The sequence below is a fragment of the Equus quagga genome, chromosome 17 (assembly GCF_021613505.1).
Source record: "Equus quagga isolate Etosha38 chromosome 17, UCLA_HA_Equagga_1.0, whole genome shotgun sequence".
Lineage (NCBI taxonomy): Eukaryota > Metazoa > Chordata > Mammalia > Perissodactyla > Equidae > Equus > Equus quagga.
Genome location: NC_060283.1, coordinates 11,901,224 through 11,920,871, shown reverse-complemented (window position 1 = coordinate 11,920,871; position 19,648 = coordinate 11,901,224). Strand labels below are relative to the sequence as shown.

Below are 19,648 nucleotides of genomic sequence, written 5' to 3'. Positions count from 1 at the left end.
ATTCATGCCAAGAAGCCACCATATCACATCTGAATGGGAAGTAGGCAGTACCTGGACTTACTGTTTCCAATTTCATTTAATTAATTTTTGCTCTGTAATAAATCAAATGTACTTAATGAACATTCAGTAAATACCATGTGTTGCTCAATCACATATATGGCACTGGATGCAAATTTGATTAGGGTATAACCCTGCCCTGTAGGAAAGAGAATAAGAGAGAAAGGGAAGAAAAGGAAGGTGAAGAGAGAGAGAGAAAATACAAGTTGTATCTGACCAGGAGGTGATTCTTACTCTACGTGTATTTATACTCAAATAATAGTTTGTGCACATGTGAGTACTGACTGTGCTAGTCAAAGGTATTTTCTATGGGAGAAGCCTAGCAGGAAAAAGAAACAGAGGGAAGAGCCATACATCTCAATTTTCTGCAGGAAAAATCACCTTGCATTCCTAAAGGCAGGACAAGAAAGTCAAACAAGTGGGAAGAGCATTGGCCAGGGAAGCAGAAATATGTAGTCTGCATGGAGACCTCACTTCAGCAATATCTTTTTTGCCCTTCTTCTACCAAATCTTCTTTACCACCTTCATGTCCTTTTATAAAAGTCCTGAAGATGGAGGAAAAATTTTCAAGGGCTCTTGATTCATAAAATGAATGTTATATTTATTTAACTTCTGCTATTGTGAATAAAGAACCAGTGAAATGAGTTGTTGAGTTCTTGGGGAAAAATGAGAACATCGCTCTGAATTTTATAGGTGTAAATATATTAATGTAAGAGTTGGATTCTGGCACTTTCCCAAGTGGAGTTCTTGCATAACTGTCAAGAAAGGTTTTCTGGAACATTTTGCTGTTAATCTGTTGGTGGTATCAAATGTGCTCTCACTGGTGCAGGAGATGCTGTTTCTGCCATGTGAGGATTTGTCATAGGAATGAACACAACCTGTGGAATCAATCAGAATGCCATAGGTGAGTCAAGCAAAAAACCTCAGACTTTTCCTTTCCTATCCACACAATGTCATCATTATCAGAGTCTACTGTTTCTTCTCTGAATTCAGTCTCAACATCAACTTGGTGGGGTCTCTCAGGCATTCTTTGGATGAGGCTATATCTAGGAAAACCATTCAGCGAAGGCTTTTGGCATGACATGCTGACAGCTGTTGCTGTGGTCTTGCAAGTGGATGGATCTACTATGTGGATGAGGGTGCCCAACAAGCTGGGTAAACCTAAGTGTCATGGAAAATATATCGAGTTCTTCTACCAAACCTGGTTGTTCATGCTGATGACAACAGCATACCCAAATCATTGATTTGCTGGCCATGACAAAAACATTGCAAAAACCACACTGATCAACATGGCAGGAATCATTAGGAAACGAAGGGAAATGCTGGTCCTTCTTCCACAAATTCAACGTGAAATGGAGTGCATGTTGGAGGAGATCTAGGAAGAGATAGAGACTTAGGAATTTATGTCCCAAAGCCATTGCTTTTCTTGATTCACACTTGCCAATTCTATAAGAAGTGGAATTAGCAGGAGCAATATTTCCCAGCTCTGTAACTAACCTAGGAGCAGAAGGGAACACAGGCCTAGATATTATGATGTGAATATTACTAAGGAGCTTGCCCCCTGGTTCAAATGCTTCACTTAATGAAATTACAAAATCACTGGATTTGCTGAGAAACTCTCGCTTCTAGGGTCTTATAACTCAAGAGTCCACTAATAAAGTCAATGTGATTTAGTCAATCTCTCTTCTATGGGGAAGGGCTCTGGGGGTGGGGGATGCGGTGTAGCATGAGATCCCCAAAAGAAAGTAAAAAGGAACAAAATGGGGGGAAAGAGCACAAAAAAATAATCTTATCGAACTATTGTTATTTTGTGATTTGGGTTTAGCCTTTGTTTGACCAGACCTTTGAGTAATGAAACTAATGAGCATCTCCTGAGCTTTAATATCTATTTTCTTACCCTGCAACCCTCAACTGTTGGAAGATATCCTTGTTCTATTCTTCCTAGTGCCTCTGGGTCTCTTGCGTCCTCTCACTTCCCAATCCCCTCCAGGTGACATCCTTTCTGCTCAGCAGCCAGGAGGATCTGCTGTAGGTCTCAGGGTAAGAGAATGGGCAAGTTTGCACACACTGACAGAGAAGTGTGAAACCCTGACTTTTTTCATCAGCCCATGGAAGACTGCAATCATAGGATAATAGAGTAACATCTGGCACTCCTTGAGGACCTCTCCATTGTGAAGCATACTCTGCTCTAGACTAAGAGAGGAGGCCCTTTGAGGGGTTAAGGATGAAGAAAAGTACTTTTCTTTATCCATTGTGATAGGCAGAATTCTAAGACAACACGTGGTCACACATGTGCATGTATGATTCCCTTGCCTGCAGTATGGCTGGGACCTTTGTTTATGATGGGATATCAAAACCGTGAATAGGTTGCTACTCAGTTGACCTTGAGTTTATCCAAATGGAAATTATTGTAGATGGACTTGATCCAATCATGTGAATCATTTAAAAGAGGCTTAAATTACCAAAAACGTTTTCTCTCCTGTAGGCCTCAATGTAGAAATAAGTTGTCATGAGTTCCACAGCTGAGAGGGAATGAATTCTGCCATGTGAGCATGGAAGAGGACCAGAGGCCTCAGCTGAGACCACAGCCCCAGCCAAGTCCTTAATTACAGCCTTATAAATCCTGAGCAGAGAACCCAGCCAAGCTGTGCCCAGACTCTTGACCCATGGAAGCTCAGAGATAATTAATGAGTGTTGTTTTATGCCTCTATGTTTGTGTAATCCATTACACAGCAATAGGAAATGAATTCAGATATCTTCAAGGTAAATCCAATACTCACCCTCTCACGATTACAGCAGGTGACATTGCTTCCAAAGACAGAGAGGGACACAGCAATGCAGAACTCCAGCACACTTAAAATGAGCACTATACCCTCCATACCCTAAGGGCAAATTCATAACAAAGGAACATGAGGAATAGAGATGACAAGTTCAAATCATTGACCACTGATTACAATACCGAAAGAGAAGAACAATTGGCCAGAGGTCAGAGAAACTGGCTCTTAATTGCAGCCATACTCTTATCAAGTTCATAGCCTGTTGAATGTCACTTATCCTGTCACTTTTATCAGTACTGAATTAGGCATTTTTCCCCACCCTCTACTTTCCAGTGCTATTGTAGGTACAGAATGTGAAATGCTGTAAAATGGGGGAAGAGATCATCAAGATAATAATCAACTTAGTTCTTTCAGACATTATGGATTCCTTATAGTTGACACAATAACGTGATCTCATATCTTAGTAATCGAAAGCAGAGTAATAATTGTAGGAAGGATAATAAAAGACCAAAGAGGTCCACATCCTAATCCACAGAAACTGTAAATATGTGAAGTTACATGGCAAAGGTGAATTAAGTTTGTAGATGGAATTAAGCTTAATAGCTGACCATGAGATGGAGGGGTTATCTTGGATTATCCAGTGAGCCCTAAACAATTACAGAATGCTTATAAGTGGAAACAGGACGCAGAAGAGTCAAAGTCCTAGAGAGATTTGAAGATGTTCTACTGATTGCTTCGAAGACAGTGAATGGAATGACAAGCCCAGGAATGTAGGTAGCCTCTAAAAGCCAGAAAAGGCAGAGTTACTGATTCTCCCTTACAACCCCCAGAGAGAAATACAGCCTTGACAACAAGTTGATTTTAGCCCAGTGAGACTCATTCCAAACTTTTGGCCTTCAGAACTGTAAAATAATAATTTTACGTTGTCTTAAGTCACTAAGTTTGTAGTAGTTTGTTACAGCAACAATAAGAAACTAATGCAACAATGAACACCAAGTTAGTTGGTCTTTAATCCGTCTTCTCAGAGAATTGACTTTAGGTCTAATCTTTAGCCAAAAATGGTCCGATTTTAGAAACATTGGGCAGTACTCTTATTCCTAAAAACTTGAATTAGATGCCTGCATTGATTCCTGGGATTCTTTGGTCTAAATATTCTTCCTTTTTTCTCCACAGATAGGAATGGTGCTTCTGCTGTGGAAGAGCCAATAGATCAAGAGCCCAGGACATGAGTGACACTGACTCAAGTGAACCTTGAGAATATTTGCATTCATCGTTTCTTTATCTATTTACTCATGTCTTCAACATATTCAGCAGCCGCTGTGTTTCAGAAATTGTAGGTATAGATGATAGAGCAGCAAACAAAACAGCTAATTTCCCCAACCTCAGGGATTTTTCCATCTAGTGAGGTAGAACAGGAGTTAACAAACTTTCTATCAGGGGCCTGCTGGCATATACTTCAGGTGTGGCAGGACATTTGGTCACTAACCATCAACTCTGCTGCAGCACAAAAGCAGCCATGGACAAAACGTAACAAATGGATGTGGCTATGTTCCAATAAAACTTTATTTACAAAATCAAGTGTCAGGCTGGATTTCCAACAATAAGTAGAAAAATACATGTAATACATATAATTTGAGCCATGTGAAATCATTGTATCTTTAGATCAAGTACAGTTGATCATTGGCAGTTTCATCTGGTTCTCCTAATGATTCCATGCAGTCTGCACTGTACCTTTCTTACAAAGAGCTCACCTTTTTCTAACCTCTCTTTATAATTATATTCAAAAGTAAGCCCTTGGTCCTTTGTCAATCTCTAACTGCTTTCCAATATTTCTACTTTTCTCCCAGGAGGAGTGGAGCTTCCTAAAGGTAAAGACTGCTCTCCTTCTTATGTCTCCCACTGTGCCCAACCCAGGACTGAACATAAAGTGTAGGCTCATAGACCTGTTTACTGACTGTGCAGGTGCCCAGGTAGGAACAAATTTGGTGCTTCAGATCTCAAGAAGCCATTATGGATGTGTCTGATATAAGGGCAGGCAGAAAAAAGGTTCACACAATAAGAACTGGTGACAGCCTCTGGGAGATGGTGATTGAGATAGAGGCAGGAAAGGCTACATCACCTACAGGACCTCTTGTTAAAACCGTATTAAGAATTTAAGGCAGCAACAGCAGAGCAGTAAACCAAGGATACAAAACTTCTATCTACAAAGCCCTGTGTGACCTCACAGGTCCCGTGTCCAGGAGCCAGCCCTATGAAGCTGGTCCATTGTGGATTTTGTCCCTATCATTGTGCCCTTAAAGTCTATGAGTGGAGAGAACGTCCGACACTGGAAGCAAGATTCTTTTTCAGCATAACTACATAAAAAACATTAAAGAATAGGAGGATTAGAGGCAGGAAGTTCCAGGATCCAATCTTGCTTTTGCCAATTTCTAATGGTGTCATCCTGGAAAATCTTTTAAGTTCTTTACAAACTTTGTTTTTATTTTGAAGGAGTGGTAAGAAATAAAATTGCTTACTGTATGAACAGTTAGAAATCTCAAGGGGAGTGAATCATATTAGGAAAGACACTGAAGTGACTATTTGGAATGAATATATAGCACTCGAGACTCACCTAGGATTAGCTAGGAATGAAGAAAAGTTAATGCAATTGATCTGCTTAAGAAGTTAGGAAGAATGTTGAATTTCCAAATTTGGGTTTGCAAAAGAGACAATGGAAGAAAAAACTAAGCAGCACAGTGAAGGCTGGAAGCTCAAAGGGAAGGGGGGTAACAGAAAACTCAGTGGTGTTGAGAATGGCTAATAGACTTTTTAGTAATAAAGATTCCATTGCATTTTAGTCTGCTACGGGTGCAGCAATAACTCTTCCTTCCCGCACTTATCCAAAACTTCTAGATGTTTCATCACCTACAAAATCTTGTGTAAGTGGTAATTTGGAGAATAAAGTGATTAAGATAATATTTTGGATGAAGGCAAGTGCTACAGAAAAGTAGTGAAATATGCAACAGAGATTGAGAGTTTTCCAAGAGCTGGATGTTGAGGCCAAAAGTGCTTAATCTTGTAAGAACATCCAGAGATGTTGGGAGGGATACTGGTTATTCACCATTTCTAAGCTAATGTTCAAGATAATTTTCCTTTATTGTTAGAGAACCAGGCAACTGCATCAGGCTCCAACAGAATGCCCTGGGGGATATAGAGACTGACATCTGGCTGCAGTTTTAGAGTAGGTAACAGTACAGACTTACAGGTATTTTGAAATTAAACAGGAAAAATTATGCAAAATGCTTAACACGCTATTACAGAGTGTATGTCCCATAGCTACAAGGGCTTTCTTCCTACTTCCCTCATCACATTTAGAGAAGGAACAAAGAGAAAGATGAGATGAGATGTGGTCCTGACTCCTAAATAAAAGATTGCCCTATGTCTCAATCACTTCCAACTTTTGAAAGTGATTCATCAATAAGGGAATACTGATTGTTATCTTTGCCAGAACCCAGGCTCCTGTGGCTTGCTTCCACCACAGTATCCCATGAAAAGAGGAAGCACTAACCGTTGAAATATGTATGCGCTTGTAATAATTCTCCAACCCCGCTCTAGGGTTCCAGTTATAGTAACTGGATGCAAGACCAATCATGCTGATCATAGTGATTATGATCCCTGATGCGGCAAAGACAGAGCTGGTGATGTTCACTCCTAGGCTACCTTGGACCTAGAAAGGAAGGAAAATCAATTAAACAATCCAACAACACCCTCAGATATGTCTCTATCAATCACTTTACACCCACCACTTCTTGTCCAACCCATTTCATCTTCTCTGTCTTGATTAGTGCAATAGTCTCCCAACTTGTCTCTTTCCTTATGGAAGCTTCAACTCTAATCTCCTGCCAAAACTCAAATATGATCTAGTTATTCCCATGCTTAAATCCTTCAGATGACTCCCATGGGACAATGAGATTAATTCCAATCTCCTTAGCAAGGCTTTCAATCCCTTTACACTTTAGTCGGATAGTTTTGTCTGTGTCCATCTCCTACCATATTCTCTGTCGGTGCCTAACTTCTCATTATTTTCTAAATGCCACTTGCCTCTCATGCCTCCATGCCTTTTGTGTAATATCTCCCTTTGCTGTGTATTCCTTTTCCTATATTCTCTTCCCTCAGTGAAGTTTTGAGGCTTTTTACAAGACTTAAAATTCCTGAAGAAAGTATGAGACGTTTAGAGTAGCTATAGCACAAGGTAGATTTTAATGGTTATAACTGGAGGACATCCTAGGGAGACAGATTGAGGTCAGATCTGGAGAAGCCGTATTGATCATCTCCATGGTTTGATATTTGTCCTTTGAGGGAAGAAAACTCAAATATCGCTTTAGGTAGAAAAACATTTATTGAGATCTGGGCTTTTGCCTCTTATTGTCTTTGGGAAAGACATATTGGCACGAAAGCTGTGTTTTAAATTTGCTTCTTCTTTTTTAACAGCCTTGCTGTGAATTTCTTTCCCTGCAAACTGAATCAAAATCCTTTCTGCATAGACTTGGAATAAATATTTTCATCAATAAGTCAACAAATATGATGTCACACCAATACTTGGTGCCACGGTCATGGGGACCTGGATCTCAAGTTGTAGGGTTTGTATGATGAATCCATTTGATGGTTTTTCTTAGGGATTCTCTGTATTTCCAAAACGATTCTCTCAGCGACTACTGTCCCAAACTCTTCATTCTCATGTCCGTAATTCTATTGTCAGACATCTTGTATTACAAGTTTCGAAAGACCCTTTCAACTAGGTAAAACTTACCATCTCTCCTAGTTATTAAGAATAAACAAAATTTGTTTTCTATTCTGTCAGAACATTTTCACAGTTAATCTTCCTTTTGGAACAAAAACGAGGAAATATTACTAACCAGACCTCTTGTAGTTCTAGTTCCTGCTGCAACTGACAAGGAACCTGAAATAAGAAACTAAAAACAAAAATGAAAATACAGGTAAAAAGCTTTAAATAAATATTTGAAGTCATAACTTATTCAAACGTATCCCAAAATCTGATAACTATGTTAAACAAACTATATTGAAACAAACACAGAAGTTTGTAGATAAATGGCCCTTTTCCCAGAAACAACAAAGAAATTCTACCAGACGGATTCACAGGAGAATTTATCAAGCCTTTCAGAAGTGTGTAATTGTGATGATATTTAAACTGTTTGAGGGGATTGAAATATAAAGAAAGCTTCTCAATTCCCAATATGCCTAACCCTAATATGGTATCAAAATTTACTAAGGTTTTACAAAAGAAAAAAACCTAATGATTATTTTTATTTAAAATGACTATTAAAAGTTGTACATAAAATTATAGCAAAGAAAATGTTTAAATTCTGTACAGATGATGATTAGTTTGTACTACTTCATTTGACTCCATCTTTTGGGTAATTATTTTACATTTAGAACAAATGACCAGAGTGAAGTCGATTGGACTCCTTGCCTTACAGTATTTAACAGTTTCAGTTTCTGGGTTTGCTTGTTGTATTCGACTGCAGAAGTTTCAAAACTTCTGTCTTTCTACCAAAAACGCCTGATCTAATGAACCACCTTGATAAATTTCCTCAACGAATTTCTAATTACCGAGACACAGAGATGATTAACATAAACGAAGTCTCCTCAGGAAAAGAAACAGCAGGGAGAATCATCCATCATATTATGTGAAATAAATCATGAACATCTGGAGTATTTCTTCACATGTCTAGATTTTTTAATCTTGAAATATTCATATAATTTATGAAATTAATGGATTCAGGGAGAAAACTCATATGCTAACTGCTATTCATGTTTACAATCTTGATAAGACATTTAATAGACTTCCACGTTATTACTGACAAACATTATTTATAAAATGTAGAGTTGCATTTTACATTACATGGTAGAACATCAGTCACAGTCTAAAAGCCTTTATCATGTTGAATGGGGAAACAAAGGCCGTCTTGTTAAAGTGAAAATCCACATAAACTTATAAGACTATTGTGTGTTACTATTCCTAGTATGTTAACCAAAATGATTATATAAGAAAAATATATGAAGAAAATGGTTAAAATTACTGTTATTTAAATACGAGCATGTTATACTGCAAAAATCCAAGATTATCAACTAAAAACTTCTATACACTCTACGCAAATTCAGTAAGGCACAGGGGAACATCATTATACACAGAAACAATATGTACATATTATAAATAGGTGTGTGTTTGTGTTTGAAGATAAGATTTAATAAGAGAATTTCATTTACCGTAGCAAAAATTCATAAAGTTCTGATAGAAAAACACTTAACAAGGAATGAGAAAGATATATCAAAATAAAACTTTACAGTGTTGCAAAAGTACACAAAAGAAAACTTGAATAAATAGACTAATGTGGGGAGAATTTTATATAATTCCGATAAAGGACATTTAGCTCTGCTGGAGACTAAAGGGCCAAATAGAACAGAGATTTGCGACTGGTTCTTGGTATCCGTTCTTGTCTACATAAGGGAGAGAAGGAGGCACATCACAGATGAGGTTTCTGAAAGAAGGCTGAAAGAATACCTGAAGGTAGCAGCAAAAAATGTCCCCCTAGTTAACAAAGGTTCCTCTAGTGGGCTACCTACAAGGGTCTGAGCGATGTCTCAATTGATAAACACAGCTCTTGCAGTTCCTGGTAATCTAGTGAACATGTGTAAAAGTGTAAATTATGAAAACTGGTTTCCAATGTGGTCTTGAAAAAGAAATGAAAGGGAAAGCAGAAAACTAGAGTGGTCAGATGTATGAAATCCTGGAATCGGACTGGCCCTATTTGAGCCCTGATTCACAGACCATAAAATTGTGTGATCTTGGGAAAGTCACTTGATCTAAGTTCCAATTTCTTCATCAGTAACATGAGGGCAATGATAAATCCTTTCTCAGAAGTTTGGGATGATTGTTCGAAATGGAATTACCCATATAAAGCACTCAGCAGAATGTCTAGATCCTAGTGAGAGTTTAATAAAGGCTACTACTGACATCAGTGTGATCAGATACCAGAAGCATTGCACAACTGACCCGAAGGAGAATAGCATTTGCTGTTCTTTAAACATTTTTTCTACAAACAGACAAGAAGGCACAAAAAGCCAGCTCATTATAGACTTTAAACTCTAAACGATCTCATTCTGAATTTTGTAGATAAATGGAAACTCTGCAGACTTCAGTCGGTTCCCTGATTCTTACACAAACCCAATTACAAATGTATTTTCCTCTCATCGGTAGGTAAAACTTGTTACTTTATACTCTATTTACGCTTTCAATGTACAGAGAAATTCTCTTGTATTTTGTTGTGGGGTGAAATTTTTACTCTTTCTTAAATTTTTATTCAACTTTAATAATAGTTATTGTTACTAAACTTAGGAAGAAAATTTATGCAACAGCAGTTGCATTTGCTAAGCTAACAATATGCTAAGATTTGATAGTTGACTATAAAATCCTGCATACCAGCCATGTCTCCTCTTCTTCCTTGCTAACAAAATCCTCATTTTGTTCAGCCTCCCATGAGCTTCAATCAACCCTTCCCAGCCATAGACAAGAATCTTGAGTAGTTCAAGCCAACACTGGCAAGTCCATGACCTTTGCCCATAGCTGGCTTGGGAACAGAAAACATGTATGCACTACATAACATTTACGAACAATGAGATATGCCAACAAGTCTGCCATGGTCTGCCTGCAGTCCTCATTGAGGTTGCCTCATTGAGGTAACTCCTGAATGAATGAACTCTGGAAATGACTAGCTCTTGGCTTCCTGTTGTGAAATAATCAATGCTTTCAATCTTTAATCCACTCTGGTTTGGCGTTGTTGCTACATGCTGCTGTAATATATCCTAACTGATATACATTAAATATTTGATCTTTTTAGCTTTCTATGAGTTTTATACGACCATTCCTCCTTTAAATATGAGAAAATTGAATCAAAAACAGGTCAGAGATCTTTCTCAAAGTTAGAGAACTACAAGACAGGGTTAAGATATGATTCTAAAGCTCAGGATATGATCAACTATGTTATAGTGTCTCCAACTGTATCAAACGGTATTCTGCTCACCATCACCGACCCCCAAATTGTGTACCCTGAGTACACGGAAATGGGAGTGCCACTATAACTTGCACCAAATTTCCCCGTGACAGTAATCATTATTATTCCCAAGCTGAAGTTCATCAGGGAAATCAGGATCTGCATAACCTGGAAAGGATGAACAAAGTAAAAACTGAATATTTACCACAAAATTGAACCCATGCCACCCCCTTTCTAACCACTAAATTACCCTCATTCTCTACCTTTTGAAATAGTCAGATGATCTTGATGATATTGTCCTGTCACATTTCTTACATACAAAGTACTGTGGACATACTAACTTACTAAAATTATCTCTTCATCTGTCTATCCCAATTGCCTCATTAATTTCAAGATAAAAACGAGTGTACCAGGACCTCCTCAGAGGTGTTTTATGGTACCTACTTATGACGCTACTCCTACCACAAGTGTTGCTCTTCTACACACATGCTCAAATAGGAGTGATCCAGAAATCAGGAAACAAAGATTCTCACTTGGAGAATTAATCTAAGGAAGGAGAGGATGTACAAGGGAAGACAAAAAGAAGAGCAATATGCCATTTTCCTGGGGTTTGGTGCCTGAAGACATGAATGAGTACAGGGTTCTAAAATAGAGAAGTTGGAGTACGTTATGCCATGGCATTCAAAAAGATCCAAAGTGTCATCGTGACTTTGTCCCATTGGTTTAAAGCTTGGGCTAGAGATAAACCTCTGTATTCACGGTCCTTCCACTTGCACTCAACTATCTTTCTTTAAACCATCATTTCTTTTAGGCATATCAGCTTGAGACTCCAGACAGAAATGCACAGAAGATAGAAGAAGGCTAAGAAAATTACCCACAGGGAGATAGTAGCAATACGGGGCCATCAGCTATCAGGAAGTTCTGCAGATGCAACACTAGCTGGTGCACGTGTCCTTTTATTTTGTTGGTTTCCATGCTGAGGTTAAATATATTTATCTTGGATGACCCACAACCTTAGAGTAGACCGGAATTCACTATGTTTTAAATACAACTTAATCAGAAGCATGATGTAATAGAATATTGTGTCATTTTCAGGTGATAAGGCCTGAACACAAAACACTGATCTTCCTAGCTCTGGCTGATGTATTATGCAGTAGTGGGATAGAGTATCTGGTGTTATATCTCATCCATGTGATTCTACAACATGATTAGTCTTCTCCCAGGTCCACAGCTGACTTACCCCGAGGACTTTGGGTTCCCCCTTCAAGAACTTCTCTGGCATCCCTTTCCACAGATACGTATTTAGAGAAGCATGATCTCCCGGCTGGTATACACGAGGGTCAGCCCCTGGTGTGCTCTCTTCCTCTCCTTGCATAGTTGTCATGGCAGCAGAAAAGGTGCTACAATAAGAAATATAAATTAGGATGAGGTTCTGGAAATGGTAGAGCAACCTCTGGTCTACATGCCCTTCCTCTATTATAACAGCTATTAGAACCTCTTTGAAAATGTCATTATTTCCTAGTCCAGCCAGGAAAATAGAGCAAGGAGAGAGAGAGAAAGAGAGAGAAAGACAGAGACTGAGAAATGCCATGTGACATCGAGGTGCTAGAAAGTATTGGAAAGATAGAAATATGTATAGAATTGAGGTAAATATGCAGTGCCCCACAAATTAGGGAAATGTCTTCAAGTGTATATATCAAGAGTGCACTCAGATATTATCTCTATCCCTATTATTGTGTATTGCCTTGATTACAACCATTTCCCCTTTGAAAGAAAACTTGTTCTTCTTTTTAAGTCTTTTTTCTTTTGTTATTTGACAGGGAAAGATTTGCCCTGAGCTAACATCTGTTGCCAACCTTCCTCTTTTATCCTGGCTCTCCAAACCCCCAGTATATAGTTGTACATCCTAGTTGTAAGTAGTTCTAGTTCTGCTATGTGAGCAGCTGCCAAAACATGGCAACTGACAGATGGGTGATGTGGTTCCACAACTGGGAAGCGAACCTGGGCTGCTGAAGTGGTGAGAGTTAACTTTAACCACTCGGTCATCAGAGTTGGCTCAAAAGATAACTTTTATAATAGTAATAAATTGCACAGAATCATCTGCAATCCAATTACCTGCATCTTGTAGTCTTCCTTTTTAATCAGAGCACAGTGACAATCTCAGAGCGAGAAACTTTCCCCAGGTTCATCTTTACTAAATACAATATGTGTAATCTTGGATTTTACCCTATAAACTCTGGACTTTGGGGATGGAATTTATGATCTTGAGTCATATCCCTGACACTAAGAATTTAAATCTCTTGTCACATTAGAATGCTTTAAATCCTGACTTGCCAATGAATAGCAAGGACATATAAAATTATCTTTCTGAGACAGAAAGCACAAACATAATGCTCTTATGCCATTTTCTCTCCCCAATATAGTGACCCAATCAGGTTATCTGGGGATAGGTTTAAGTCATATGAACATTATTATCTACTCATTAGAATCCATATTCAGATATTGTATGGCTCACTTATGGACAGACAGAAAACTATACAAAATAGTTTTCAAACAAATGTAGACCTAGAATTTGTTCTGCACCAAAACTGTACTTCAGGATCAAGGGTACAGGGGCTGGCCTTATGGCTGGGTAGTTAAGTTTGTGCACTCTGCTTTGGTGGCCCAGGGTTCACTGGTTTGTAACCTGGTTGTGGACCTGCACACTGCACATCAAGCCATGCTGTGGCAGCATCTCACATAGAAGAACTGGAATGACTTGCAACTAGGATATACAACTATGTGATGGGGTATTGGGGAGAAAAAAAAGGAGGAAGATTGGCAACGGCTGACAGCTCAAGGCCAATCTTAAAAAAGATCAAGGGTAAAATAAAGACATTTTCAGATAAGTAAACACCTGATAGAGTATATTAGCACAGATATTTACTAAATAGAACTTCTAAATGATGTGCTTCAAAAGTAAGGCATGGGGCTGGCCTGTGGCCTAGTGGTTAAGTTCAGCACACTCTGTTTGGTGGCCCAGGTTCAGTTCCTGTGTGCAGACCTACACCACTCATCGGTAGCCATACTGTGGCAGCAACTCACATACAAACTAGAGGAAGATTGGTAAAGATGTAAGCTCAGGGTGAATCTTCCTCAGGAAGAAAATAATAATAATAAGGCATATAAAACCCAGAAGGATGTTGCATGTTACAAGAAGGAATGGTGAGCAAAGCAACTGGTAAACATGCATGTGCATACAATGTTTGTACAAAATAATAACAACAGTATCTAACTTATTAGGTTAAACATGAGGACAAAATATAAAATACTAGATCCACAAAAAGCAAAATTTGACATTGGAATGATGAGAATTGGTCTTGTAATGTCCTTGTGCTCTTTGGGAGATGGGTGAAGAGAGTAACTTTAGATTTCAAGTAATAACAAGGAAAATCAAGAGTTACCAATAAAGATAAGAAGTGGATTGTGTAATTTTCAGGGAAGAGAGGAAAATACTATGAGAAAACAAATGAATTATAATTAAAAAAATTAATGTAGGGGCCAAGCTGGTGGCATAGTGGTTCAGATCCTGATCAGGGACCTACACACAACTCATCAAGCCATGCTGTGGCGGCACCCCACAAGCAAAATGGAGAAAGGTTGGCACAGATTATAGCTCAGGACCAATCTTCCTCACAAATAAATAAATAAATAAACTCTTTGAAAAAGGAGAAGAGAAAGGACACTTCCCAATTCGTTGTAAAAAAATGTAAAAGAACAAAGTTACACTCTTCTTCACACTAAAAAAAATAACTCAAAATGGATCAAAGACCTAAATACAAGCACTAAAAATATAGAACTCTTACAAGAAAAGATAGGAGCTAGTCTTTGTGAAATTGGGTTAGGCAATGGTTCCCTAGCTATAAAAACAAAAGCTCAAGCAACTATAAAAAGATAAATTAAATTTATTCAAAATTAGAAATTTTCCTACTGCAAAGGTCACCATGAAGAAAGTGGAAAGAAAACACACAGAATGGCAGTAGATATTTGTAAATCCTATATCTGGTATGGGACTTGTATCCAGAATACATAAAGAACACTTAAAATTCAACTATAAAAAAAACCTTAAAAATGGCCAAAGAATTTGAATAGGCATTTCTCAAAGGAAAATATGCAAATGACTGATAAGCATGAAAAATGTCAACATCATTTGTCATTAAAGAAATATAAATCAAAACCACAATGAGATAGCACGTCACACCTACTAGGATAGAAAAAATAAAAATAGACCGTAACAAGTGGTGATGAGAATGTGGAGAAAGTGGAAGTATCAAACATTGATGTTGAGATTGAAAATTGGAGCAGCCACTTTGGAAAACAGTTCGGGAGTACCTCAAAATGTAAAAGGGAGACTTACCACATGACCCAACCATTCCACTCTCAGGTATATGCCCAAGAGAAACAAAAATGTATGTCCACACGAAAACTTGTATACACATTTTGTTAGTGGAATTAACCAGAATGGCCAAAAGATGGAAACATACCAAATGTCCGTTAACTGATGAGTGGACAAATGTACAAACAAAATAGTTCTTCCATTCACCAGACTAGAAGAGTGGATCTTCTTAAGCAAAGAGGATCTGGAATTATACTACCTTGATTTAAATTCCAGCTCTGGTCCTCTTTACTCAAGTTACTTTATCTTGTGTCTCTATTCCTCTATACTATACTAATACTATACCAATACTATACTATACTAATAGTGCCAACCTACTGTGGAAATTTAATAACGAGATAGTGCATTCAAACCAGTGCATGTCACATAATGAATACTAAATACATATGAACTAGTAGTATTGTTGTTACTGCTGTTATTTACACATTTTTTAGCTTTGCATATAATACACAAACTTCCTCTTACACTGCCTGCCACTCAAGGACATGCTAGAGAGGGACTCTATTCAGGTCAGCATCCTGCTCCAAAAGCTCCCGTCTTAAGGGATGTGGAGAGACATAGGAGACGAGCTTATATGATTTATTAGAGCATGTTATTCATTGTACCATGTGGTCAGTGGTTGAGGTTTCCACTCCTTTGCAGTTTGTCTCAAAGATTGCTCAGAAAGGCCAGGGGTGTCATCTGTTTTCTGCTGTCATGGAATAAGCTATTGTCAAGACTACGTAGAGGCAGGCCAGGAGACTCTCCTCTTTATCTTGTAGTCTGTCTCAGTGATAACTGGGTTAGCGAGATAGGTTACCTATTACATGTTGTTGAGTAGGCATGTTCAGACTTTTCTGGATACTTGTGTATCCTCTGAGCAGAACCCAAGATCTCAATTTACAGAAAAGAACATAAAATAGGTAGCTTTCTTTTTGGCCTTCAATCTAACCCACATCCTTTAATCCAGCTTTTGCTGGAAGATCTGCCCCTCTGAGCTCAATTTAAAGTCATTACAATAAACTCCGTAGTTTGATTTTCATTTAGTAACTTTTCCTAGAGAGGGAGAGGGAGAATTTTCACTTCAAACATCAGAAGAAATAGAGAGAAGATATCGAGTCTTCTTCAACTTTTTCCTTTCAAAAAATTAATGGTGCAATGAAAAGTATATGGAGGACATTATTTCAGGGTCATACAGTTGGTTCCTAATATAGAATAGCAAAAGCTAAAGGTAACAAGAACCATGAGAGGATTATGAGATTCTACATGTTTTTGTTTTTTTGTGAGGAAGATTGGTCCCGAGCTAACCTCTGTTCCCCATCTTCCTTTTTTTTATTTGAGGGAGATTGTTCCTGAGCTAATAGCCATGCTAATTTTCCTCTATTTTGTATGTGGGATGCCACCACAGAATGGCTTGCTGAGCAATGTGTAGGTCCGCGCCTGGGATCTGAAGCTGTGAACCCCAGGTCACCAAAGCAGAGTGTGTGAACCTAACCACTATGCCACAGGACTGGCCCCAGCAAGTGTTTTTTGTAATGGAAGGTCTAATGATTAGCTCAGCTGTCCATGTGAAACATTCTGGTAATTTGTCATTGATGCCTTCTCTTACTCATCCTTGACATCAAAAATCAATCATCTTCCGATCCTGGGCAACCATTTCAACTCTGGCCACTTCTCCCACATCCTCTGACCAAGCTATCATTCAATTTTTATCAGGAGTATCTTCATGGCATCTTAACGAAATCCTGTGTACACTTTTGACCATGTGTGTCCATTTCATTCCCCACTTTGAAGCCAGCATCATCATATTAAAGCGCAAAAACAACTCTGGCACTCTCCTCTCTAAAATTCCTTATTTGGCATCCCAGTACCCTCACCCTCAAGTTAAAATGGGTAATGCAGTTGATAGGAGCAGCTCCGCTCCTTCAGCCCATATCTATTACCCTAACCCTACCTTGAATCTCTCTCTTTTTATTTTTGAAGCCACTAATATACTTGACTTATTTTAATACTGCAGAGCAGCAATTTCATTCCTACATGGTGGCATTTTCACATGTTGAACCCATTGCCAAGAATGTTCTGCTATTCCCAAGGCCACCATGCAACAACAACATCCACACACACACACACACACACACACACACACCCTCCCCCCCAGGATTTGATCTCCTCACACACTGACAATACTGCAGTCTCTGCCTTCTCTCAGGTACAACTCTTCACCTCCTCCATTCCCTACACAGGGCTTACTCAATCGATGATATTAAGGAGGGGTTTAAGAAATCTTAGTTATTTCTTATGTCCTAGGGACCAAAAGTGATGTAAAGGTAAGGACTAATGATTCTTAATCAAACTGAACGTGTACTTGAGTTTACTTCTTGTTAAGGCCAAGGAACCTCTGCATTGATCTCTCAGACATGCCTTCAGACTGAGGATTCAGGAAATGTAGGTTCAGTCTTTTCAAACATCACTTGTGGTTCTCCCTCTAAATTTAATAAGGCTGTGAGTTTCCCCAGAGCAGACACCATATTAAAATAATGCTTTCAAATAACTCTTATGTTCTTGTAGTTCAGTGGTAACACACGTCAGGTCTTGGTCACTCAGGTCTGGTGCTCTTTCTAAAAACCCTGACTGTAAGTTCATATAACTGCTTCTACTTTCATACCATAGAAATCCATGTGTTAATTACCTCCAGAATGTAAATTCCTCAAGGACAAAAATTTGTGTTTATCCTCCAGGGCTTCAGTTTCCTATATTCATAGATCCTGGAGACCAAAACAACAGAGAATACTGTGTCGAGGTGAGGGACATTTCTTCCACATTCGGGAAGATGCTGAATCCTAGTCTTGTCCCATCATCTGTCACATACATTGGGACGTTGTCAACTGCGATGTCCTTTTTTTGTTGTTGTTCCTGTTACAGGCATGGAGAAACCTAGAAAACGTCCCTCTTCTTCTACTGGCTCCAATCTCCTTGTAGATCAGCACCAACATCAATCTGTTGTTTCATTATTTTTATGTCACCATCCCCCTCATGGGTCACAATTGCCAAGAATACCAAGGATGGTCTGAAGGGGATGCATCTCCTTCCTTGTCAAACTTATGAAATAGAATAGAGGCCCAAAATGAGGCTGAACTTGGATGGTTTAAAGAAGGCTAATGATGGTAATGTAGAGATGGTGAGTTGGGCAGGGAAAACATCTGTACTAGGAATCAAGAAGTCTGGGTTCTATTCCTAGCTCTTTTACTGACTAGTGTGACTCTGGATAAGTTATTTCCCTTCTCCGGGTTTAATTTACCTCATCCAAGTAAAGAATTCATTGAGTACAATTGCCTTCAAGATTCTCTCAGATCCCAAGAATGCTAGAAATCTACAGTCTCTTTCATTAGCAGACTTCCTATAAGCAGCCTCACTTTATGCCTTGAGTTCTCATGAATGATGCCAAAGATAGTTGGGGAACCAGGTCAGGCCCCAGACTATCCCAGGGCCTGCATAAGACTGGGGACCGCACCTTTGCCCTACAACATCTCCAACAATTTCTGCATGTGGCGGATATTTTTCTTAAATGTTGAATATAAAAGTAACATGTCAGAGACAGAGAATAAGACCATGGAAGAAGGAGCATGAAGACTATATGAAGTAATTAGTCAAAAGTGTAAAATATTGCTCTCCGTTTTCTCATAGCCTGGGGGGTTAGAGAAAAAAGTAACTAATGCAAGATAATCCAGAATCATCTGTCAGGTGCCTGTCCTTATCTCCATCTTCTGCAGCAAAGATTGGCTCCTTGAACCTCCCAAACATACATTTAAAGTTGCACTCGACCCACCCCAACCTGGAATATCACCTTGTACCATGGGAGGCGACCTCCTCTTCTCTCCCTCTCCCAGGGATCTTAGAATCAATGGATGAGGAAGCCATCAACCCAAAAGCCTAGGAAAGCATGTCCCTGGACCTACCTTTCTTCAAGCTTGGAAGGTCTCAGTTGTGTCTTATGAGTGCCAGAGACTCTGGGCAAGTGCCTTCAGTCCAGATACAACCACTTGCCCATGCTCCACGCCTCACTCAGTTTTAATATGCCCTCCTCCTCTCCTGGCACTTTTTCTAAACCCCAAAGGCAGTGCTATGAATTTCTCACATGCACAGTTACTTCCTTTTTCATGTTGGAAGTGCTGCTTGAGTGTGTGCTCCTAATATGTGTGCAGATGTCTACTGCAAAATATACTGAACAAGTAGTGACTGCCTCATACAATCTTTTTAGGAAAATAATGGTGGTTATTACCACTATTAGTGGTATATCAGGTACATAGTGTGAGATCAAGTACATACTGTAGAGATCAGTAGTTGAGGAT

General features: G+C 38.8%; 1 protein-coding gene across 1 annotated transcript; it reads right to left on the bottom strand.

The window, feature by feature from the left end:
• Nucleotides 1–683: 683 nt before the first annotated feature.
• LOC124229460 (membrane-spanning 4-domains subfamily A member 4A-like) lies at nt 684–19,315 on the bottom strand. The gene is made up of 7 exons (XM_046644670.1): nt 19,256–19,315; nt 12,126–12,285; nt 10,916–11,053; nt 7,730–7,786; nt 6,382–6,540; nt 2,838–2,939; nt 684–935 (listed from the first exon to the last, which is right to left on the bottom strand). Exons 2-7 carry the CDS (start codon nt 12,267–12,269, stop codon nt 846–848), a joined length of 690 nt encoding a protein of 229 aa, XP_046500626.1. The 5' UTR covers nt 12,270–12,285; nt 19,256–19,315; the 3' UTR covers nt 684–845.
• Nucleotides 19,316–19,648: the final 333 nt, after the last annotated feature.

Bases quoted from the DNA above. Each gene is read 5' to 3' on its own strand.
- LOC124229460 (XM_046644670.1), bottom strand. From the start codon at position 12,269: ATGACAACTATGCAAGGAGAGGAAGAGAGCACACCAGGGGCTGACCCT. The intron at 6,541-7,729 runs GTTAGTAATATT...CTTCCTTTCTAG, and splicing joins CTAGAACTACAAGAGGTCTG to GTCCAAGGTAGCCTAGGAGT. The intron at 2,940-6,381 runs GTTAGTGCTTCC...ATTTGCCCTTAG, and splicing joins AGCGCATACATATTTCAACG to GGTATGGAGGGTATAGTGCT.